The 24,777-nt window shown below is 45.7% G+C and overlaps 2 protein-coding genes across 2 annotated transcripts; one reads left to right on the top strand and one right to left on the bottom strand.

The window, feature by feature from the left end:
* Window positions 1-609: 609 nt before the first annotated feature.
* Window positions 610-4,592, top strand: LOC121847193 (ferritin, middle subunit-like). Its single transcript, XM_042327255.1, has 4 exons — window positions 610-888; window positions 1,204-1,350; window positions 3,858-3,983; window positions 4,236-4,592. Exons 1-4 carry the CDS (start codon window positions 787-789, stop codon window positions 4,389-4,391), a joined length of 531 nt encoding a protein of 176 aa, XP_042183189.1. The 5' UTR covers window positions 610-786; the 3' UTR covers window positions 4,392-4,592.
* Window positions 4,593-16,813: 12,221 nt separating this feature from the next.
* Window positions 16,814-18,985, bottom strand: LOC121847274 (aldehyde dehydrogenase family 16 member A1-like). The gene is made up of 5 exons (XM_042327867.1): window positions 18,959-18,985; window positions 18,453-18,656; window positions 18,080-18,265; window positions 17,832-17,956; window positions 16,814-17,711 (listed from the first exon to the last, which is right to left on the bottom strand). The coding sequence occupies exons 1-5, from the start codon at window positions 18,983-18,985 to the stop codon at window positions 17,672-17,674; spliced, it is 582 nt and encodes a 193-aa protein (XP_042183801.1). The 3' UTR covers window positions 16,814-17,671.
* Between the last annotated feature and the right edge of the window lie 5,792 nt (window positions 18,986-24,777).

The raw sequence follows: 24,777 nt of genomic DNA, 5'->3' as shown, positions 1-24,777 counted from the left end.
TTGACTTGGAATACGGAAGAAGAATGGAGGGGAAAAGAGAGGCAGAGGAGGTCTAAGCGAGAGAGGGAGGAAGAGGGTGAGCTTGAGTCGGTTAAAAATGGTGGGATAAAATGAGATGGTTTGTTAAAGAAGAATGGTAGAACGTGTAAACAGAGTGAGTTGAAGACAGGAGGAGAAATGGAAGTGAATGAGGGCGAAGTATCGGAGGTGGTAAGCATTTCACCTGTTATATTTGGCGCATGTGACTAATAAAATTTGATTTGATTTATTTTGAGTTACAGGGTGTGTTAAGTGGTGGTGTCCCATCCTTTCATGCTGTTGGCTACGACTAAATAGATGTAAATAGGGAGTATGGTATTTATTATATATTTTTGTGAGTGTCGTGTTAGATGGTAGGGTATTTGTTGTATTTTTTGTTGTTGTGGTTGTTATTTTTTTTTTTTTTTTTTAAAGCAAAGTATATGGGAGTTATACTCCAGTCTAGTAGGTGGCGGTAATGCAACATGTACTGGATGACAACCTGCCATTAAATCTCATCGAATAAGAGGGTGGATTTCACTGACGCGGTCCGCTTGGAACAATAAATAGAGCGAACAAGGCTCCTTCCAGTTCACAACTCTGGGAAGACGCATGAAGAACTTCTTGCTTCAACAGTGATTGAACGGAACTCTTCTGCCCGGGCCATATAACATTCCGGATTGATAACGTAACACTTATTTGAATTGTCTTAGTAAAATAATACAAGAATCTCTGTATTTGTACCGTTAATTTTGATATAAAATTAAAATGGAGTCTCAGGTCCGCCAGAACTATCACCACGATTGCGAAGTTGCAATCAACCGGATGATCAACATGGAGATGTTTGCCTCCTATACTTACACTTCAATGGTAAGGGGACTGTAATTGGCTACCAAGAGGAACAGTTTCTTGTTTTACTTTATTATTATTATTATTATGCCTGGGCTTAAGTATTTTTCTGTACGCCTAGGCAACTAACAGCTTTGAGGTAGACGTATCATTCAAATAAAGCTCATAAATATATCCTTGGACAGAGCGTATCTCCTTGACAGGTTAATTGGCAGGTTAAAAGTCGGCTAATGATTTTCCGGATCATATTGCTGTGTCAATCATGTTTAGATCCCTCACTAATAGAATGCGTTCTATTAGACATGTGTTTCTAAACACACTTGTCTGTCCACCAAGGCTTTCTATTTCTCCCGTGACGATGTGGCTCTGCCTGGCTTCGCGCATTTCTTCAAGGAGAACAGCAACGAGGAGCGGGAGCACGCCGACAAGCTACTCTCCTTCCAGAACAAGAGAGGTGGACGCATTGTCCTTCAGGACATCAAGGTGAGCGCCTGACCGCCGAGAAACACATTTACTTTGTATACTGCGCAACAAAAAAGAACATAAACATCTTCGTAGAGGGTTCTCTGGTTGAAAAGGTTCTACCTGGAACCAAGTGGTTGATCTATAATCTATGGCAAGAAGTCTAAAGAACCCTTTATAGTCTATCTAGGGACTTTTTTTAAACACTGAACTTCAAGTTCTTTTGGATGAGTAGTCATTCATGTTAATACTGAATTCATTGTAAGGCAGGCCCTGTGTGGCTCCCTGGTATTAGAGCAAGGTGACCAGAGGAGATAATGTCCTGACTGCTTAGGCCTGAACTAGAGGTTGACCGATTATGATTTTTCAACGCCAATACCGATTTATTGGAGGACCAAAAAAGCCGATACGGTTAATGGGCCGATTTAATAAATAAATAATATTTGTAATGACAATTACAACAATACTGAATGAACACTTATTATGACTTAATATAATACATCAAAGTCAATTTAGCCTAGAGTAGATGAAACATGTTCACTTTGGTTTAAATAATGTAATATATAAATCAATATTCCCAGGTAAGAAGTTTTAGGTTGTAGTTATTATAGGACTGTTTCCCTCTATACCATTTGTATATCATTAACCTTTGACTATTGGATGTTCTTATAGGCACTTTAGTATTGCCAGTGTAACAGTATAGCTTCCGTCCCTCTCCTCGCTCCTCCCTGGGCTCGAACCAACAGCCACCACATCGAAGCAGCGTTATCCATGCAAGGGGAAACGACCACCCCAAGGCTCAGAGCAAGTAAAGTTTGAAACGCTATTAGCGCGTGCTAACTAGCCAGCCATTTCACTTCGGTCACACCAGCCTCATCTCGGGAGTTGATAGGTTTGAAGTCATAAACAGCGCAATGCTTGTCGCACAACGAAGAGCTGCTGGCAAAACGCACGAAAGTGCTGTTTGAATGAATGTTTACGCTTCTGCTTCTGCCTACCACCGCTCAGTCAGATACTTGAATGCTCAGTCAGATTATATGCAACACAGGACACACTAGATAATATCTAGTAATATCATCAACCATGTGTGGTTAACTAATGATTATGATTGTTTTTTATAAGATAAGTTTAATGCTAGCTAGCAACTTACCTTGGCTTACTGCATTTGCGTAACAGGAAGTCTCCTTGTGGAGTGCAAGGAGAGAGGCAGGTCGTTATTGCGTTGGACTAGTTAACTGTAAGGTTGCAAGATTGGTTCTCCCGAGCTGACAAGGTGAAAATCTGTCGTTCTGCCCTGAACGAGGCAGTTAACCCACCGTTCCTGGCCGTCATTGAAAATAAGAATGTTTTCTTAACTGACTTGCCTAGTTAAATAAAGGTGTGTAATTTATTTACAGATTTCCATTGTTATGAACTTGAAATCGTCCCTAATTAATCGGCCATTCCTAATTAATCGGTCGACCTCTAGCCTAAACACACTGCCTCCATTCTGTCATAACCGCTGAACTGAAAGAGCACGAGGGGTGTAACTCAATCTACTCTATCCAAACTCTCCCAATGTTAATATAATATCTGCTCACTGCCCAGTTTCAAAACAAATTTTATTGGTCAATTGCACCGAATACAACAGGTGTCGACTTTACAGTGACATGCATATTTACGAGACCATTCCCAACATTGCAGAGTTAAGGAGATACTTGCTAAATACAGAAGGAAATGGTAACGCAAAGAATAACAAGGCAAAATAGAAGTACTGAGACAATGTGCAGGGGTATAAGGTAGTTGACAGTACGCACATGTAGGTAAGGGTTAAAGTGACTTGGCAATCAGTATGTGTGACTATGCGTGTGTGTGGGCTTATGTAGTGTGTCGCGGTAAGGTCTAGTGAGTGCGAATTAAGTGGCTCAACACATCTACTCAGACCCCTGTTTGCCTCCAGAACAGCCTGAATTATTTGGGGCATTCTACAAGGTGCCAAATGTTCCATAGGGATGTTGGTCCATGCTGACACGATGGCATCAGGCAGCTGCTGCAGATTGTGCGGCGATATAGTCATGCTGTGAACAGCCCGTTCCATCTCATCCCAAAGATTCTCTATTGGTTTGAGGTCTGGGGACTGTGCAGTAAACCTAACTCGCTGTTCCAGGCAGTGTTTTTCCACTCAATTGCCCAATGGAGCCACTTGTTAAAAATGATTTAAGCTGATAGGAGTGTAACCCTGTGTGGTTGTCTGCTGCAATGGCCCATCTGTGAGAAGGATTGCAGAGTTGTGTGTTCTGAGCTGGGGTTCTGGAAACCTTTGGCGTTGCAAGCGCCATTCTCTATCGACTGAGCCACACCGGACCCATGATGTGCTTCATAAACTCCAGCTTATGTGGTTGTTCATATTGACTGTTAAAATGACTCCAGCTTGATCTTTTTACATTGGTTCCAGTTTGTCAGATATTTTGATAACTGTTGACTTTGAATTATGTATAGAAACATCTGCTAGTAGTCCCTAACCCTTCTGTGTTCACTGTCCTGTGTAGAAGCCAGACCGTGATGAGTGGGGCAATGGGCTGGAGGCCATGCAGTGTGCTCTGCAGCTGGAGAAGAATGTGAACCAGGCCCTGCTGGACCTGCACAAGATTGCCTCTGACAAGGTTGACCCCCATGTAAGTAATATCATCACATAGAATACAGGTACAGTCTCAGGAGATGATCGGGTTGTTGTCGCTCTGCTAACTAATTACACAGGATTGTGTGACCTGCCTCTTCACACGCACACAATGCAGCTCATGCAGGAGTTAGACAGCTGCAAACACCTCATTATCTACACTTATGCCATTACCACCAGGCTCCTGTGTGTTACTGTATCTACAGTAGTATGTAGTCATTCTCTTGTCTGACCTGTGTTCCCTCTTTAGCTGTGTGACTTCCTGGAGACCCATTACCTGAATGAGCAGGTGGAGGCCATTAAGAAGCTGGGAGACTACATCACCAACCTCACCAAGATGGATGCTGTCAAAAACAAGATGGCAGAGTACCTGTTTGACAAGCACACCCTGGGAGGCCAGAGCTAAACCACTTCCATCCCCAGGCTACGGCCTCCAGCCTCAGACCAGGACTCCTGACTTCTCTGATAGCTCCTCCTGGCTTTGCATTTATAGGGAGGGGAGAGTGTTAAACTGGTGCAGTGCAACACATCTGTAACATTGAGGTATTCAAACACTACTGTATTTGAGGCAAGGCATCTTGTAAAACAATAAAAAAAATCACTAAAAGTTTGATGTTTTATAAGTGTTGACCTGTAGTAATGGATGTTGTATCAGTCTATTGAGGTTCTTTGCTCCGTCTTACTAAGCATCTTCATACTTGTGATAAATACTGACAATTGGAGACCTCCTAGTGGCTGAGGGTCATAACAATAGGAGAAGTTCAACATGCGGTTTTATAAAGGCCATTACGTCTTACCACAGAGGGCACTATTACAAGAAATGTGACAGACACCATGTCAATTAAGTGCCAACTGTCAACTCTACCCATAAAAGTGAAATGGGTAACTACAGTCAATGGAGACCTGAACTCTGCATCTCAACAGGTTATTAGACAGCCTCGAGGTAAATCCATATGCCGTATTTCTTTAGTGATGGGAAGTTCAGCTCTTACTGACACATTAAATCTTGCCTAATTGTGTTTCAGTGGGTGATGCCTGTTAGTTTACCAGTAGGGGACCTAACTGAATAATCACAATGCACCTTGTTCACCATAAAGGGCTTATTAAAGCTGTCATATGGTTGCAAAGCTACTGGTAATTTACCAAAATTACTGAAGTGTTCTGTAATTAACAGGCAGCCTAATTTTGGTAATTTATACTTAACTGAAAATATTGCTACTTTCCATGTGTCCATATAGTACATGGGTTTCTAGTGGAAATACCAGGTGGTTGAAGGGGAAAATGGCCTGAAGTGTTTGATCAACAATGGCATTTTCAATAATTCTGCCACTCATCCATTTTTCACACAACTGCCACCAACATTTACAACCATGAAATACTGACATGGTAAAATATTTGAGTACATAAACATTTTAAAATAATGGTTTTCATTTAGGGTAATATTTTGCAGCTTTGTCATTCTATTTTAAATGTGATAAGGCCACATGGAGGGCTTGAGATTTGTGATAATCTGAAGTACCCAAAAGGCTACTAGATGGCACCTGACTAAATGACATGTTCCTTGAAATGAACAAACATTTGTGTTATGGATCCCTTTTACCTGCTGTCAAGGCAGCAGCTACTCTTCCCGGGTCCAGCAAAATAAAGGCAGTTCGATACAATAACGTTACATTACGAAACAGATTTCACAACACGTTGACCCTCAGGCCACTACTCTACCACATATCTACAACAAGAAATCCATGTGTGTCTATTTTGATTGTTATTGTGTTTTTAAATATTTTACTGCTTGCTTGAGTCACTTTATGTGGAATAGTAGCCATGTCATGGCTCTCTAGTACTGCGCACCTCCAATAGTCTGTTCTAAACTTGGGGACTGTGAAGAGACCTGGTGGCATGTCTTCTGGGGTATGAATTGGTGTCTGAGTTGTGTGCTAGTAGTTTGTGTGGCACCTGACCACACGACTGGACAGTAGTCCAGGTGCGACAATACTAGAGCCTGAAGGACCTACCTTGTTGATAGTTAAGGCAGAGCAGTGCTTTATTATGGACAGACCTCTTCCCCATCTTAGCTACTGTTGTATCAATATGTTTTGACCATGACAGTTTACAATCCAGGGTAACTCCAATGAGTTTAGTCTCAACATGTTACATTTCCACATTATTCATTACAAGATTTTGTTGAGGTTTAGTGTTTAAATTTTAGGTCCCAAATACAATGCCTTTAGTTTTTGAAATTCATGTATTTAGGACTAACTTATTTCTTGCCACCCATTCTGAAACTGACTGCAGCTCTTAAGGTTTGCAGTGATTACACCTGCTGTGTATAGTGTTGAGTCATCAGCATACAAAGACACACAGGCTTCACTCAGTGCCAGTGGCAAGTCATTAGTAAAGATAGAAACAACAAGGGGCCAAGAAAGCTGCTCTGGGGAATGCCTGACTCTACCTAGATTATGTTGGAGAGGATTCCATTAAAGAACACCCTCTGTGTTCTGTTAGACAGGTAACTCTAGATTCACAATATAGCAGGGGATGTAAAGCCATAACACTTATTCTTTTTCCAGCAGCAGATTATGATCAATAACATCAAAAGCTGCAAAGAAGTGTTTAAAACATTTTTTAAATGTTTCTGAATTAAATAATTATATAGTTTTTACCTTTATTTAACTCGGCAAGTCGGTTAAGAACAACTTCTTATTTACAATGATGGCCTACCCTGGATGACACTGGGTCAATTCTGCACCGCCCTATGGGACTCCCAAACAGCCAGATGTAATACAGCCTGGATTTGAACCAGGGACTGTAGTGACACCTCTTGCACTGAGATGCAGTGCCGTAGACCGCTGCACCACTCGGGAACCAATTGGACCAGGATCGTCCGGGTTAGGGGAGAGTTTGGCCGGGGTAGGCCGTCATTGTAAAATAAGAATTTGTTATTTTTTTAATTTAACTAGGCAAAATCTTATTTACAATGACGGCCTATCACGGCCAAATACTAACCCGGACGGCGCTAGGCCAATTGTGTGCCACCCTGTGGGAATCACAATCACGGCCGGTTGTGATACATCCTGGAATCGAACCAAGGTTTGTAGTGACGCCTCTAGCACTGAGAGTTATGGAATGGATAACTATTTACAGTATCACTTTCTGTTTATAACTTTTTGCGGCTGGTCACATGATGGACCCGGTCGTGACAACTTAACACATGTTCTCTGGGTTGAACATTACTGAAAAGATTTGCATTAAAAAATTCAGAAAATACTTTGTAAAATGCATTTTAATGCTCTGTTTGCCCTTCTGCTAAAACAAGGTCACTTAGAACAACCTGGAAACAGGGGTAGATGTAACGTAGTAAATGTAAATCTGGGATACTCTAATTAGTATGATATGTTTTGTATTGTATGTTTTCATTTGTGGAAGTCCATCATCCTTTTCGTATAATATGTTACGAACTGCAAATTGTACAATATGTTAGGAATTTGCAATATATATGATATGTTACGAATTCCAATTTGTTGTGGCTAACGGTAGGTCGGTGGCTAATGTTAGCTAGGCTAGGGGTTAAAGTTAGGGTTAGGTCTAAGGTTAAGATTAGGATTTACATTAAAGGTTTAAGATTAGGGGAAAGGTTACCTAAAATGCTAAAGTTGTCAGTGATGAGTTTCAAACAAGCAAACTTATCCCTTATGTCACAACTTCTGCCGAAGTTGGTTCCTCTCCTTGTTTGGGCGGTGTTCGGCGGTCGACGTCACCGGTCTTCTAGCCATCGCCGATCCATTTTTCATGTTCCATTTGTTTGGTCTTGTTTTAGCACACACCTGGTTTCAATTCCTTAATTACATGTTGTATATTTTCCTCTGTTTCCCCCATGTCCTTGTCGGGAATTGTTTATTGTAAGTACTTGTGCTATGTTTTACTGGTGCGCTACAGGTTTTGTACCCATGTGTTTGTTGTTTTGTAAGCCATTCGTTTTATAAATTTAACTGCTCCGGCTATTCACCAAGTTCTGCTCTCCTGCGTTTGACTTTCCTGCCACCAGTTAAACACCCCTGAAAGAATTCATGACCCGTCATGGAGTCAGCAGGAACAGATACCCCTGGTATAGGGGTCGAGGAGCGCATCCAGGAGCAAGCAAAAGTGAACCACCATCTTGGCGCCATCATGGATCAAGTTATCCAGACCCTGGACTGGGAGAGACAGGGAGGTCCTCCAGTGCCTTCAACAATGCAAACCGAACTTCCACTACTCACTCCTCCTGCAATCGGTCCCAGTGGGATGCGTCTCGCCCTTCCCGGGGTGTATGATGGGAAGGCGGCATGTTGCCAGTGTTTCCTGTTACAGCTGGACCTATACCTGGACACCGTTTACCCGGCTCCCTCGGGAAGAGAGAGGGTGTCCTCCCTCATCTCGTGCCTCTCAGGGAGACCTCTGGAGTGGACCAGCGCCCACCAGTCAGGCGCAAAAATCTGATATCAACTTTGGAGGGGACAATTACATGAAATTTTCTCCAGAGCAATTCCTGAGGGGGACACCAAAAGTAGTGCTGTAACACAGCCTACGTTGTAATATGTTAAATGTATATTGAGGAACCATAATCACTTCTACTGGATAATTGATAGGTACAGTAGTTAACTGAAGGGTTGTCCCAACTTGTTCAAATGTTTAAATCATTATAATACTACTAATAATAATAATAGTTATAGCACTGTTCCTTATCAGTCCACTATGTACCTGGTTAAATAAAGGTGAAATAAAAAATAAAAAAAGTTCCCTGGCGACAATTTAGCTTTTTGCAACGAGACCATTAAATATATTTTAGACAATGGTAGAAGAGGGTGTAGTTCTGTTCAGTTTATCGCTAACCTTATCACAGGGACTTTGAAACACGACAGCAGCATGCTGATCTTGGAATAAACTGACGATAGCAAAGATTCCATCTTTGACGACGCCACATACATGGAATAGGTACTAGCTAGCTTGATAGTCAATGTTTGCTTTAGTTTGCGCGCTAGCTCTGTAAATTCAGCTAGTGTGTGAATCCTGCCAACATTTTGAAAAGAAACATTGATATGGCGCGATTGACTGGATTAACCTCACGTCAGTTACGTGCATTGAGTGCCTTTCGGACAGTAGATACGAACCCTCTATTACCTTGCCAGCTAAAGAACTGGCAGTGGATCAAACCATTGTGAAGAAAAGGGCGGGGGGTCGCAATCTTTTGAAACTTAAAAAAGCGCTATTAAGTGTCTATAATCAGCACAAGTACTTTCATTGCGTATTATTAATATTATTGAAATGACATAGTTATGTTTACAGTGATATATTGGGGGGGACAAATCATATTTTCCCAGGATGGGGGGTCGTGTCTCCCCCGTCCCCCCTGGGATTTCCGCCTATGGTTCCAGTTCGTGCACCATCTGTGGCCGCAGAGGGCACACTGCCGGTCGGTGCCGGGTTGGTTCTCTGGGAGTCGAGGCAACAGGCAGGGCACTCTGGCGTCACCCCAGGTGAGTCTGCACCACTCTCATCCAGAGTCCTCTGTTGTCCAACTGTTTGTACCTATTTGTTTTCCTGATTTTTCCCCGCATTCCCAGCATAAGGCACTCATCGATTCAGGCGCAGCTGGGAATTTTATTGACAGAGCGCTCACTCTTTGTTTAGTGATCCCCATTATTCCTGTGGTTAGACCTTTCCCAGTTCACGCTCTGGATAGTCGACCATTGGGGTCCGGACTAATCAGGGAAGCCACTATCTCCCTGGCCATGGTGATGCAGGGGAGTCACGAGGAGAGAATCCGTCTCTTTCTCATTGACTCTCCTGCGTTTCCCGTGGTACTGGGCCTTCCCTGGTTGGCTTGTCATGACCCCACCATTTCATGGCAACAGAGGGCTCTCACGGGGTGGTCGCAAGAGTGCTCGGGAGGTGTGTAGGGGTTTCCGTTGGTGCAACTATGGTGGAAAGTCCAGACCAGGTCTCCACTGTGCGCATCCCCCGAATATGCCGATTTGGCTCTCGCCTTCTGTACAAAGAAGGCGACGCAATTACCACCCCATCGACAGGGGGATTGTGCGATAAATCTCCAGGTAGACGCTGCACTTCCCAGGAGTCCCGAGTCCCGTTTGTTTGACGTCCTTGATCTCAAGGCAGCTGGGACCATAGTCACCAAGAAAACAATTGGTAACACACTACGCCGTGAAGGACTGAAATCCTGCAGCGCCCGCAAGGTCCCCCTACTCAAGAAAGCACATATACATGCTCGTCTGAAGTTTGCCAATGAACATCTGAATGATTCAGAGGACAACTGGGTGAACGTGTTGTGTTCAGATGAGACAAAAATGGAGCTCTTTGGCATCAACTCAACTCACCGTGTTTGGAGGAGGCCCCAAGAACACCATCCCCACCGTCAAACATGGAGGTGGAAAATTATGCTTTGGGGGTGTTTTTCTGCTAAGGGGACAGGACAACTTCACCGCATCAAAGGGACGATGGACGGGGCCATGTACCATCAAATCTTGGGTGAGAACCTCCTTCCCTCAGCCAGGGCATTGAAAATGGGTCGTGGATGGGTATTCCAGCATGACAATGACCCAAAACACACGTCCAAGGCAACAAAGGAGTGGCTCAAGAAGAAGCACATTAAGGTCCTGGAGTGGCCTAGCCAGTCTCCAGACCTTAATCCCATAGAAAATCTGTGGAGGGAGCTGAAGGTTCGAGTTGCCAAACGTCAGCCTCGAAACCTTAATGACTTGGAGAAGATCTGCAAAGAGGAGTGGGACAAAATCCCTCCTGAGAAGTGTGCAAACCTGGTGGCCAACTACAAGAAACGTCTGACCTCTGATTGCCAACAAGGGTTTTGCCACCAAGTACTAAGTCATGTTTTGTTTTGCCACCAAGTACTAAGTCATGTTTTGTTTTGCAGAGGGGTCAAATACTTATTTCCCTCATTAAAATGCAAATCAATTTATAACATTTTTGACATGCGTTTTTCTGGATTTTTGTTGTTGTTATTCTGTCTCACTGTTCAAATAAACCTACCATTAAAATTATAGACTGATCATTTCTGTGTCAGTGGGCAAACGTACAAAATTAGCAGGGGATCAAATACTTTTTTTCCCCTCACTGTATGTAGCTACTGATTTTGGTGTAGTTATTTGGAGGCTAATGTGATCAACTTTGATAGACCGTTTGTCAACTACTGTCACGCCCTGACCATAGAGAGCCTTTTTATTCTCTATTTTGGTTAGGTCGGGGTGTGACTAGGGTGGGTGATCTAGTGTGTGTATTTCTATGTTGGCCTGGTATGGTTCCCAATCAGAGGCAGCTGTTTATCGTTGTCTCTGATTGGGGATCATATTTAGGCAGCCATTTACCTACTGTGTTTTGTGGGATCTTGTTTATGTGTAGTTGCCTGTGAGCACTTCATGTTCTTAACGTTTCGTTCTTTCTTTATTGTTTTTGTGCGTTTCATTCATTAAACATGTGGAACCCATATCACGCTGCGCTTTGGTCCGAATGTTGTTATGACGATCGTGACAGAAGATCCCACCACACCAGGACCAAGCAGCGTGCCCAGGAGGAGAAGGTATCCTGGACTTGGGAGGAGATCTTGGATGGGAAGGGATCCTGGATTTGGGAGGAAATCCTGGCAGGACAGGATCGCCTTCCTTGGCGGCAGACGCAAGGAGAGAAGGGAGGACAGCGACGACGCCGGGGTTCGCGGCCACATAGAAAGCCCAAAAGACAGACCACATTTTTTGGGGGCCACACGGGGTGGTCGGCGGAGCCGAGGAGTGAACCAGAGCCAGTCTGGGAGAGGATGGAGAAATTGGAGGAGAGTGAACGGAGAGAGTCAGAGACCGTCAGGGAGCTGATGGAGAAATTGGAGGAGAGAAAAATGAGAGAGTTGTTGTGTTGGTGTATGATGCACAACATTCACCCTAAGGAGCGTGTTATCTGTTTGATGCCACCCGAGTCAGCTCTCTGTACTTGTCCTGAGGAGAGTGCTAGCAATCTGGTAAAAACTGTGCCTGCTCCATGCACCAGGTCTCCAGTACGCCTCCACAGCCCAGTACGTCCTGTGCCAGCTCTCCGCACTCGCCTTGAGGAGCATGTCATATGTCCGGTACCATGTGTGCCTGCCCCCGGCACCTGGTCTCCAGTGCGCCTCCACAGCCCAGTACATTCTGTCCTAGCTCCCGCACTCACCGTGCAAAGGTTGTCATCTGTTCGGTACCAGTTGTGCCGGCTCCACGCACCAGGTCTCCAGTATGCCTCCACAGCCCAGAAAGTCCTGTGCCAACTCCTCGCACTTGCCCTGAAGTGTGTGTCACCAGTCCGGTACCACCTGTGCTGGCTCCACGCACTAGGCCTCCAGTGCGCCTTCCCAGTCCGGTACGTCCTGTGTCTCCTTCTCGCACTTGCCCTGAAGTGTGCCACCAGTCCGGTGGCACCTGTGCCAGCGCACCAGGCCTCCAGTGTTCCTCTCCAGTCCAGCTCCATGGCCGGAGCCTTCTTCTGCGCCGATGTCCAGTCCGGGCACGGCATCCGGTCCCGCTCCATGGCAGGAGCCTTCCTCTGCGCTGTTGCCCAGTCCAGGCACGGCGTCCAGTCCTGCTCCATGGCAGGAGCCTTCCTCTGCGCCGATGTCCAGTCCGGGCACGGCGTCCGGTCCCGCTCCATGGCCGCAGCCTTCGTCTGCGCCGGTGCCCAGTCCGGGTGCGGCGTTCAACCCAGCTCCATGGCCAGGGCCCTCCTCTGTGCCGAGGTCCAGTCCGGGCACAGCGTTCTACCCGGCTCCATGGCCGGACCCATGGTCTGGGCGGGGGCAAAGTCCAACACCAGAGCCGCCACCGATGCTGGCGGATTCGCGACCGGAGTGGGTACTTTGCCCCGCACCGGAGTGGGGTTTTCATTATGTTTTCATTATAACATCCTCTTAACTTTTATTAGCACCATAAAATAGACATTAATTTTCATATGCCACCCATCATTTTTCCCACCTATTCAGATGATGAAATATATCGTCCCAAGGTCCATTTGTTTGATGTTCTGTATTTTTGGGCAGTAGATTCTCCCTAATGCACAAGGACATTCCGATCTCTCGCATTAGAGACCAGAAAGGAGTTGGTCTGCCGCCTTAGTTTACGACGGGCGTGAGGTCATAAAACCCCCCCACCTCCATATCTTTCCTCCTCTGCGGGAGGTAGAGATATCTCTGTAGAGCTGATCCTCACAGGCCAGTCATGACAACGTGTACCAAATGTTGTTATAATAGAAATATTCTTGACTGATTTATGTACCAGACCACACCCATGTGAATGTTTATTGGCCAGTAGCATCCATGTTGTTTTAGGTACTAGTCTAGGAAATATTGCATTAAGAGACCTTTGTCCAAGTTTTGTGCAGATCGGTCATTCGGTGCCAGAAGAGTAGCGTTTAAGTGTTTATCAAATTCAAAATGGCAGACAATCCATCAGGGTGGACCTTATGGGTCACGGAGTCAAATTTGTTCCTTGTGAGGAGATTGATGTGTGTACCAAATTTCATGAGTTTAGGTCAAATGGGGTGAAGGGTGTGACCTTTGATTTTTTTGCATTTGCATTTTCAATCTCTTGTTATAGCGCCACCATGTGACCAATCTGTGTAATTTTGTAAATGTCAGACCACTATTGCAAGACACATCATTCATACAAGTTTCATCAAAATTGTCCAGTGCTGTCTGATATCGCGTGACCTAACATACTAACAGACGAAAACGAATCCACAGTCTCCTCCCCGGTTTCATTGTGGAGAACAAGGCTGCATGGGATTTCTGTTAATGCGACTCCGTGTAGTCAATGGCAATGTCCACTTTAGTTATAATGCCAGTTCTACCGACGCACAATTCCACCTCTCACACCGCCAAAACAACCGCTATACGAATGTCAGCTAAAGCTAATCTGATTGAAGGGCCCAAAAGCTAAACACGCATGATTGCAGTGCCTGAATCACATGTCAATGAACACGGATGGCTGAAAAGTAAGCAGGTCCAGATAGAGGCTGAAGACAGCCATGTCAGGTATGCTATAAGGCTAATGCTATAATAAAGCATTAGGCCTGGCAATGACCAGAATGTGTGAAAGGCACTGCCCTTGTAGCATACAATTCTAACAGTAAATGATGCACTATCAGTACAAAAATGAAATGAGAGACGGCCATCAGACTAGGGTGTCTGCATGTAGCCTCAGCATTAACTACATAGAGGATGAGGGCTCAGAAACCAACGGTTCAGATGAGCTCCAGCTCATCTGGTCTTACCAGATTTAGCGGCAAACAGTTTTTACATGCCTCGAGAGGAATAGGCCACTATACAATATTATTATATTTGTTACAGAATACTTTATAAAAATTAGGTGGAGGACATTGTTGGCCATATTTCTATATTTCCTCATTACCGACACAAAAGAGAGAAAAAGAGTGATGACGTATTGCGCCTCTGTTCTTCTTTATAAGCCAAGCTCAACTTTTTTCCCCCTTCACAAACTTCTGTCTCAGGACCAACCAAAAGTGTAATTGGCAGCAGGGGGTTTCAAGCACAAAATGAGGAATTGAGCCCACATTCAAATGAGGAATTGAGTAGCATTGCGTGGTGTAAGCCACAGAAGGCCAGTAGCTGTGTGGCACTTTACAGTAGGGAAATCATTTCTAATCAAAGACACACATACACAGAGTGTACCAAATATTAGGAACACCTTCCTAATACTGAGTTGCAACCACCTTGCTCTCAGAACAGCCTCAATTCATCGGGGCATGGACTCCACAATGTGTTCCACAGGGATGCTGGCCCATGTTGACTTCAATGCCTCCCGCTGTTGTCCTTTTGGTGGTGGACCATTCTTGAAACACATGGGAAACTGATGAGCGTGAAACTCTGCAGTTCTTGACACAAACAGGTGCACCTGGCACCTACTACCATACCCTTTGCCCATTCACCCTCTGAGTGGTCTCATCCCCTTCATCTACACCAGGGGTCTCCAGCCCTGTTCCTGGAGTGAAAACCTACAGGAGATTAGCTCTCCAGGAACAGGGATGGAGAGGCCTGAGCTACACTGATTTGAAGTGGATTTAACGAGTGACATCAATAAGGGATCATAGCTTTCGCCTGGTCAGTCTGTCATGGAAAGAGCAGGTGTTATTGTTTTGTATACTGTGTGGGTCTTAATGCACCCCAGTTTACTTGGTACATATTCAGATGGGTGTGCGGTTTCTAGGAGGAAAGAGATGCATGCAAATCGTACACAAACAAGACTATACACAGTGTTCAAAACATCAGGAACACCTGCTCTTTCCATGACAGACTGACCAGGTGAATGCTATGATCCCTTATTGATGTCACTTGTTAGAACCACTTCAATCAGTGTAGATGAAGGGGAGGTGACAGGTTAAATAAATATTTTTAAGCCTCGACACATTTGAGACATGGGTTGTGTATGTGTGCCATGGGCAAGACAGATTTAAGTGCCTTTGAACAGGGTAGGTGCCAGGTGCACCGGTTTGAGTGTGTCAAGAACTGCAACACTACAGGGTTTTTCACACTCAACAGCTTCCCGTGTGCATTAAGAATGGTCCAGCACCCCAGCCAACTGGAGACAACAGTGGGAAGCATTGGAGTCAACATGGGCCAGCACCCCTATGGAATGCTTTCAACACCTTTTAGAGTCCATGCCTCAACGAATTGAGGCTGATCTGAGCGCAATAGGGGATGCAACTCAATAGTAGGAAGGTGTTCCTAATGTTTGGTATACTAAGTGTACAAGGCAACTATAGAGGGGTATGCTGAGTATTTGTGTATGTAATAAGGCCCACCCATGGCTGCACCCCTGCCAAGTCATGTGAAATCCATAGATTAGGGCTTAATTTATTTCGATTGTGTCACGTTCTGACCTTAGTTCCTTTGTTTTGTCTTTGTTTTAGTATGGTCAGGGCCTGAGTTGGGGTGGGCAGTCTATGATCTTTTTTCTATGATTTGGGATTTCTGTGTTTGGCCTGGTATGGTTCTCAATCAGAGTCAGCTGTCAATCGTTGTCCCTGATTGAGGACCATACTTAGGCAGCCTGTTTTCACCCTTGAGTTGTGGGTGATTATTTTTCGTTTCAGTGTTTGCACCATTCGGGACTGTTTCAGTTTTCATTTTGATTCTCTTGTTCTTTTGTATTCATTCTCATTAAATTACATTATGGATACATACCACGCTGCATTTTGGTCCTCTGATCCTTCCTACTACTACTCCTCCTCAGAAGAGGAAGAGAAAAGCCGTTACAGATTGACTGATTTCCTTATACAAACCAACTCAGTAAAATATTTTAAATTGTTGCATGCTGCGTTTATATTTTTTGTTCAGTATAATAAGCAGGCTCAGGTAGAGCCTGAAGCTAGCCTTAGCCATGGCAGGTATGCTATAAGGCTATGATAAAGCACTAGGCCTGGAAATGACCACATTGTGGGAAAGGCACTGTCCTTGTATTACACAATTATAACCGTAAAGGATGCACTATCAACACAATAATGAAATGTGAGACAATGCCATCAGACTAGGGTGCCTGCATGTAGCCTCAGCATTAAATTCATAGCAGCTGAGGGCTCAGACAAACTCCAGCTGGCTGTTTTTACATGGTCCCAGGTCGTGCCGGATTTAGCGACAAACAGTTTAAATTCATCACGGTATACAATTGAGGTAAGAAAATATATTCATGACCTCCTGCAAGTTACACACATGCCAGTCATACAATCACTTCCAGAAAAAGCAATCTCATGATGGCCTACTCCTTAAAAAGAGAGCACAAGATATGAGGTGATTATCTTTTTATTAGGGCTTTTGAACATCAGAGGTACATTATTTAGAATCTTTTTAAATCATATATATTTCAAAATGTCTAATTGGACATTAAAAAAAATAAGACTAAAACGTGAAGAATACTCATGCTGACACAGTAGGCCTGGCCTATCTGGCACGATTGAAGATCCCCACAAAAGGAATGTCTACTTTTGAGATTATGAACACTACTACAGTTTAACATAATACGGTACTAATAATCGGTACAGCTGTATTAACTTCTCATGGGGGGCAGAAATCAACTTTTTATCCCCTTCCTCAATCCCTTATTGATAACATACAGTAAGGCAAAATTATGAAGGCATTGTTGGCTGACTAAAGCTGGCTTCCTGTAGAGAATGCATCACCGCCAGTGCTATTAAAGCATCAGACCAGGCATAGGAGCACTAGAGGTAGAAGTCAGTGATCCATACAAGTTATAACATCTCTCTATGTATCTGGTGTTATTTACCACAGAGTCGTCAGCATACAGTCCTCTGATGGGAGGAAACCACTGGAACAGCCTAGAAGGTTTCATAGTCAAGTGCGTTACATAAAATCATTCCCAGAACGCGACTAAGAATGACCCTTACAACCCCCCCACCCCCGCCCCCTTCACTTCAAATAAATGTTATTGTTTTAATATACTTAATCTCTCACTCTGTCTCCCATCTGTCTCTTTCCCTCCCTCTTCCTCCCCCCTCTCTAAGCAGTGGGGATCCAGACACTCTTCCACTGGACGGCCTGTCTCCACATCTCTTCCTGGAGTGAGGCATGAGGCTGGGCCCAGTCTCTCCCTCCATCCTTCTCCTGGCAGTGAAGCCACAGGCTCTTCAGAGGGCTGGCACACGTGTGCTGTAGGAACTGGCAACCCTGTGTGTGTGTGAGTGTGTGTGAGTGAGAGAGAGAGATAACACAGCTCATTTATATACTCTACTGGAATGCAATTAAGTGCTATTTGTTGTTGTGTGAGTATACAGGGGTCATACACACCTCCATACTCCCCAGTACCATATGGCCTTGATGACACTGTGATTGGCTAGAGCCTGGGTCAGCTGATCTCTGCCACCAGTTATAATGCTGACCACGCCTCCTGGAAGATCTGAGGACTGGAGAACCTAGAGAGACAGGGAACAGATGTGTTTGGGCAAAAATACATACACGCAACAGCATACACAAGCAAGCGTGTGCACACAAGTACACAGTTGAATCAAAATGTCAGGGGGCAGGACAGAACTCACCTGGATGAACTCTAGAGCAGGCAGGGGGTACTTTGGACTGGGCACCATGATAACAGCATTGCCCATGGCAACAGCAGCTGCCAGCAGGGAGACCATAGAGAGGAGGGGGGAGGAGTCAGGGAGAACCACACCCACCACTCCTAGAGCCTCGGGGATGGACAGAGCCGAACCGGACTGTGGGACGGACTAGAGAAAAGGAGGTTAGAGAAGAGACACTTTAAATACAGTATGACCTCCTGAAGTGGAGAGGCTGTTGGTGGTGGCCTGTGTGCCAGCCAGAACATTGGGGGTGCGTGAGTAAGTGTTGAACACAAACAGCCACTAGTATTATACAGACGTTACTACTATTAGGACAGAATACATAAATTCTCACCGGAACTCCGCCCCTTTCCTTATCACAGCGAGCGGCCCAATCACAGAGCTGAGCGATGCTCAGCTCTACCTCCATGTCCGCCTTCTCCAATGAGAGGCCTGTCTGGGAGTGGAGTGACACGGCCATGTCCCGCCTCTTCAGCTCCAAGGTCTCAGCCAGAGAGAAGAGGCTTTGAGCTCGGCCACAGGGCTTTTCTTCATCCAACTGTCAGGAGAGCGAGAGAAAATATACACAGTACACAAAACATTATTAACACCTGCTCTTTCCATGACAGACTGACCAGGTGAGTCCAGCTGAAAGCTTTGATCCCTTATTGATGTCACTTGTTAAATCCACTTCAAAAACCAGTGTAGATGAAGGGGAGGGGGCAGGGTAAAGAAGTGTGCGTGTGCCATTCAGAGGGTGAATGGGCAAGACAAAAAAAAATGTAAGTGCCTTTGAACGGGGTATGGTGGTAGGTGCCAGGCGCACCGGTTTGTGTCAAAACGGCAACGCCCTGACGACACTGTCGGTGACGTTTGGTCGATTGACATCCAGCTTAGAGCAGAGCTTACCCAGGTTGGACCTTAATGGCCGCCTCCACGGCGTTGCGAACGTCTTTCCTCCCCCGCGGGACAGTAGGCGAGAACAGTTCCCCTGGAGCCAGGACACACACACTGCTGCCAGACTCAGACTTACACTGCTTCCCCCACATACTGCAGATAGGAACGAGGGGTACTGAAGGAGAGATAGAAACAGGAGGGAGGAAAAGAGGGAATTAAGAACATTACAAGTGACTGAATAAGTGCAAAGGCAACTTTAAAAGAAGTCAATGAAGACACACACACACACACCTGGATGAATTAGATCCCTCTGGAATGATGGCCGCTGATGCCGCCGTTCCAAACGTGGAGTAATCAACAGAGGCTGGAGAGGAGCGGGGTAGAGGAGGCGAGGAGGAAGGGCGGAGGAATTGGAACAGACCCTGGAAGAGAGAAGGAAAGAGTCATTTAGGAGACACTCCGACATAAGGCACACTATCTACAAACAACCTATAGCCCGACACTCTAGAAGGCATGTGTGAATATCAGAAAAGGTTGGATAATTACACGCATTATCAACTAAATTCCCTCTGGACAGGGACAGAACATGGCTATTGTCCATACCTCCTTCCCTCCATCGATGCAGTTGCCACTCTCCTTGTGGCCAGAGAGAGGCAGGGAAGGGTCCATCACAGAGTGGGAGTTTACCCACACTGCACCCACAGACAGGCTGGGGAGAGAGGTTCGAGGAAGGGTTAATAAGGTGTGTTATATCTCATAGTCCATTATTTTGTCAGGTGGCTTCTGGGTGATAGGAATTATACATCTAACGCAGTAAGAACACACCACACTAAATGTTTTCAGCCATGGTGACTTGAGATGAATATTGGGAGACCAAGATAGTGTGTGTGTGTGTGTGTGTGTGTAAGTAAGTATGGGTGCGTGTGTGTGTCCTGTACCTCTTGGCAGCCTCCAGAGCCAGAGTTAGGTCTTCAGTCCAGAGAGAGGCAGCCTGGCCGTGAGGGCTGTGGTTCCCTGTCAAGACAGATAAACAGATGGATAGATGAGTGTTTCATTAGTGGTTGGTGTTTGAGTGTGGTCATAGAAACAGTATGGTGTGGTCCTCCTTACCCAGAGTGACACCCTCCCCGTGGCTCCTGAAGGAGAGGAGGGGCAACAGAGGGCCGGGGATGGGGTCACCACACAGGTGCAGGAGGGGGCTACTCCACACAGCACCGTGGGGGGATAGGCAGCACCGGAGGAGGACGGGGGACACGGCTGGATCAGCTGATACAAGCAAAACACAATTAGGTTACCATTTATTTACAATTTAGTATGTACACCGAGTGTACAAAACATTAGGAACACTTCCGCTTTCCATGACATAGATTGACCAGGTGAGTCCAGCTGAAAGCGATGATCCCTTATTGATGTCACTTCTTAAATCCACATCAAAATCAGAGTAGATGAAGGGGAAAAGACAGGTTAAAGAAGGATTTTTCAGCTTTCAGACATGGATTGTGTAGTGTGCCATTCAGAGAGTGAATAGGCGAGATGAACTATTGAAGTGCCTTTAAAAACGAGGTATGTTAGTAGGTGCCAGGCGAACCCGGGTTGAGTGTGTCAAGGACTGCAACGCTGCTGGGATTTTCACGCTCAACAGTTTCCCGTGTGTTACCAATAATGGTCCAGCACCCAAAGGACATCCAGCCAACTTGACAACTGTGGGAAGCATTGGAGTCAACATGGGCCAGAATCGTCATGGAACGCTTGACCCCTTGTAGAGTCCATGCCCCGACGAATTGAGGCTATTCTGAGGGCAAAAGGGGGTCCAACTCAATATTAGGAAGGTGTTACTAATGTTTTGTACACTCGGTGTACGTGGTAGCCTAGCGGTTAAGAGTGTTGGGCCAGTAAACAAAAGAGCGCTGGTTTGAATCCCGAAGCCGACAAGGTGAAAAAATCCATTGGTGTCCCCTTGAGCAAGGCACTAAACCCTAATTGCTCATGTAAGTCACTCTGGATAAGAGCGTCTCCTAAATGACTAAAATGTTAAATGGAAATATCGTGACTGACCGTGGCCCCCTGCTGTTGGGCCTCTTGTACTGCAGCGTCCACCAGCTTTCGGTCCCCTCGGCCAGGAGAGGAACACTCTTCATCCCTGCCATCCGAACCTTCAGACGGGCTACAACACTGTCCCACACTGACTCCTGGACACACAGCATCCACTGGCACTGAGAGAGGGTGAGAAAGAGAGGGAGGGGGGCAGGTTATTTTATTGGTCTATTGTTCAGATAAGTCATATAGGCCTACTGAGTCAGCGAGAGGTTGCTTTAAATGGGGGCTTTAAATATTATTTTTAAAAATTGAGCGAGGGAGAGGTACAGATCAGTCATACTGTACAACACTGACCACCTGTGGCCATGGATCGGATTGCATTTTGTTCTTTCACCGGAATCTCTCAATTCATTCAAAGATTTGGCTTTAAAAAAAAAACCGAGTGAGAAAAGAAAGCCATCTGTTCCACCTCTCTGTTCTTCTTAAAGGCGGTCTCTATCACTCCATCCACGGCACTGTCGATATCGGCAGACTCAAAGATGATGAAGGGACAGGTGGCTCCGAGGGAGAGGGGAGAGAGAGACGGAACACCCATGCCTGCTGTGGCCCTGCACAGAATCTCTCCATCCTGAAAAAGAAGGAAAGAAGAGATTGGAGGGAAGTTACTAGTTAGTGTGAGCGAGAGAAAAGAGGAAGTTCAATCAAAAGCACAGCACACACACACACACACGACTGTCACGGGACAACTGTCAAATTCACTTCCGTAACCAAATGGAAAACGCCACACAGCTAATTGCAGTCCCACTACATTTACGTAGAATTCTGGTCATTTGGCAGACCCTCTTATCCGGAGCGACTTACAGTCACAAGTGGTTTCAACTAGGGTAGATAAAACAACCGCATATCACAGTCATAGCAAGTGAAAACATTCCTTGATAAAGAAGCGATCAGAGAGCTAGTAAGAAGATGCAGGAGCAGATTGCATACAGGAAAAATACATCAAAAGGGATGCATAAGCACTACTGACTAACACATTGGTTCGCGTGTGTGTGTGTTATTTTGTGTGTCCACCTTTTTGTTGCCACTGTAAGTGACATAGCTGACGTGCGGGTTTTGAGCCACTTTAGAACCCAGCGACAAAACGCTGCCCGTCACCACATTCAGCACCCCCGCAGGAAGTCCCGCCTCCACAAACAGCTGAGCCAATAACAGAACAGGAGGCGCTGTCCCCACGCCAGGGATCGCCACCACTGCGTTGCCTGGGAAACAGAAACGTTAAGGTCACAAATGGTAGAGTAAAGCTTTACCTTCCCAAAGGGAATCTTTGTCAGGGTAGAAGGTGACAGGGTCCGTTTTGAAACTTTTTTCCCCCATGACTTTCTAGGAAATTGACCTTTGGTCATGTTGATTAGATAGCCTGTAATCTGTAACTCTCTCTCCCTCTGTAACTCTCTCTCCCTCTGTAACTCTCTCTCCCTCTGTAACTCTCTCTCCCTCTGTAACTCTCTCTCCCTCTGTGTGTGTGTGTGTGTGTGTGTGTGTGTGTGTGTGTCATACCCATGGCCAGTGCAGGTAAGACTTTCAGCATGAGAGAGTAGAGAGAACAGTCGTCAGAGACAACCACTACCACCACACCTGAAAGACACAAATACAGAGTAAATTCAACACACAAACACTTCACAATCACAGTTGTACAACACTCAAGGAAAGATCTCCACTACGTCCATGCACGCATGGATAAAGATCCACTTACAAACACACGCACGCTACGCATGGCCTTACCACGTGGTGTCCAGTCGGGAATGAGTGAGTCTCTGAGCTGAGCCCAGCCGGAGTAGTACTGCAGCAGTCTGACCAGTGCTGAAGGGGAACTGGGAGACTGGGCCAGGTCACACAGCTCTGACAGACACTGACCGTGTCTCTGGAGGCTACTCACCAACCTGACACACACACACACACACACACACACACACACACACACACACACACACACACACACACACACACACACACACACACACACACACACACACACACACACACACACACACACGTTATACAGATAATACAGAGCATTTCTCAAAATGCCATCTTGAATTTGCCCGGCATAATTATTAGATATTAAATTGTGGTCTGTAGTGTAGTGTTTATGGTTGCGATGGCGCCTCGTGCCACAGCCTTGGTAGTTTACTCCTGCAAAATGATCCGGAATTATTCGGTTTTTAAAATGTGCATTGTTTATCAACTTGTTGTTGTTGTAGCTTATCCGGTATAGAAGACAGGAATCTCATTCTAAAAAGGTTTTATCATCATTGTTAAATTAGCGGACACATTTGGCTCCTTCTCCAATCAACTAGCCAATACCAGACTAGCGAGATCGTCATCTCAACTCATCTACCACGGACGGGACCGAAGTCGGGCACCAAAAGATTCAGAAACGGCAGCACGCCTTCCCTCATTACGATTCCGCAGACGTTTTGCACATATTAAAACAACCCTGCGCCAGAAGCTTGAGAACAGCCTCCTTCAATATGGGACCCGGGTACCAGACTATTTAACAAACGTCTACTGTGTGCAGTAGAACATGCACATCGGAGTTGGATGATGAAGGACACTGGGCCTCAGGGGGCAACTCCCCAAAAAGTCATTCAGTCATTTTACTGCTGAATGACGTGGTCACTGATAAGAGGCCTGGACTTTCTGCCTCATTGAGACTTGGCGTCAGGGCAATGAGTACATCTTCCCTCAACCAATGCGCTGCAACTGGCTACACCGACCTGGACTGCCCTCTCACGTCCGGATGGGGTGGAGGTTTTGGCTGTGAATCTACAGGACTGACTATTGTGAAGTCTACTCTAGTAACAGCCGTCTCCTCTTTCGAATGCGTGGCTTTCAAGATCACTGGCTCTGCGTCAGTACTGGCTGTGTTGATTTAAAAAAAAATATATATATTTTTTTAGAAATCGGCCTCCAAAAGCTCAACTGTGACTTTCTTGCTGAACTATCCGAGCTACGAGCACTCCTAAGTCTTGTGCCCTGCTATGCTGGTGCTTGGTGATGTCAACATACATGTCGACTCCCTGACTGCAAGTCTCTCTACTGACCTGGCTGATATTCTGGAGAACTTTGGACTCGAACAGCATGTGGACTTTGCCACCCACAACAAAAGGCCAATACACTAGAGCTGGTCTGTAATCAGAGGCGTGGATCTGGCCAAACGGGATGGAATTATGCCAGGCCTGTCCGACCACAAACTCATCACCTTCTCCCTAGCTATTCCTCTGCCCCACCCAGCCCAAGAAACACTCTATTCGGGTTAGGAGTCTTAAAGCTATAAAAACACAGCCCAGCTTACTGAATCCATCCCCAACCTGCCAGTTACTCACTCTGTGGCTCGATACGACACCGCCTTGGCCTCCAAACTTGATGAAGTTGCTCCTTTGAAAACGTCTTCCCCCATATCTTCTCCCTGGTACACCGAGGCGCTTACGCTCTCTCAAAGCAACTGGCCGTCGTCTAGAACGGCAGTATAAGAAAAGTAGACTAACTGTACACGTGCAGATGTTTGAGAGACATCAGAAAGACCACAAACAGGCCTTAAAGCTCAGACATCCTACTACTCCCAGCTGATCGGCAACGGCAGTGGAAACTATTGGATGCGCTCTCCTACTGGGGAGCAAGCTCCTCTGGCCTCGGCCTCCCAATCAACACCTGTGCTTCCAAAGCGAAAACGTCAACACCACCAT

Source organism: Oncorhynchus tshawytscha, linkage group LG09 (genome assembly GCF_018296145.1).
Source record: "Oncorhynchus tshawytscha isolate Ot180627B linkage group LG09, Otsh_v2.0, whole genome shotgun sequence".
In the NCBI taxonomy this organism is placed as follows: domain Eukaryota; kingdom Metazoa; phylum Chordata; class Actinopteri; order Salmoniformes; family Salmonidae; genus Oncorhynchus; species Oncorhynchus tshawytscha.
The sequence above is the reverse complement of the archived record's forward strand: the minus strand, read 5'-3'. Positions and strand labels throughout refer to the sequence as shown.

Coding starts and splice junctions, on each gene's coding strand:
- LOC121847274 (XM_042327867.1), bottom strand. CDS start 18,985: ATGTCAATCGACCAAACGTCACCGACA. Junction 18,657..18,958: donor TCGACCAAACGTCACCGACA/GTGTCGTCAGGG, acceptor CTCTCCTGACAG/TTGGATGAAGAAAAGCCCTG. Junction 17,957..18,079: donor CTGCTCTAGAGTTCATCCAG/GTGAGTTCTGTC, acceptor CTGTCTCTCTAG/GTTCTCCAGTCCTCAGATCT.
- LOC121847193 (XM_042327255.1), top strand. CDS start 787: ATGGAGTCTCAGGTCCGCCAGAACTATCACCACGATTGCGAAGTTGCA. Junction 889..1,203: donor CCTATACTTACACTTCAATG/GTAAGGGGACTG, acceptor CTGTCCACCAAG/GCTTTCTATTTCTCCCGTGA. Junction 1,351..3,857: donor TTGTCCTTCAGGACATCAAG/GTGAGCGCCTGA, acceptor TGTCCTGTGTAG/AAGCCAGACCGTGATGAGTG.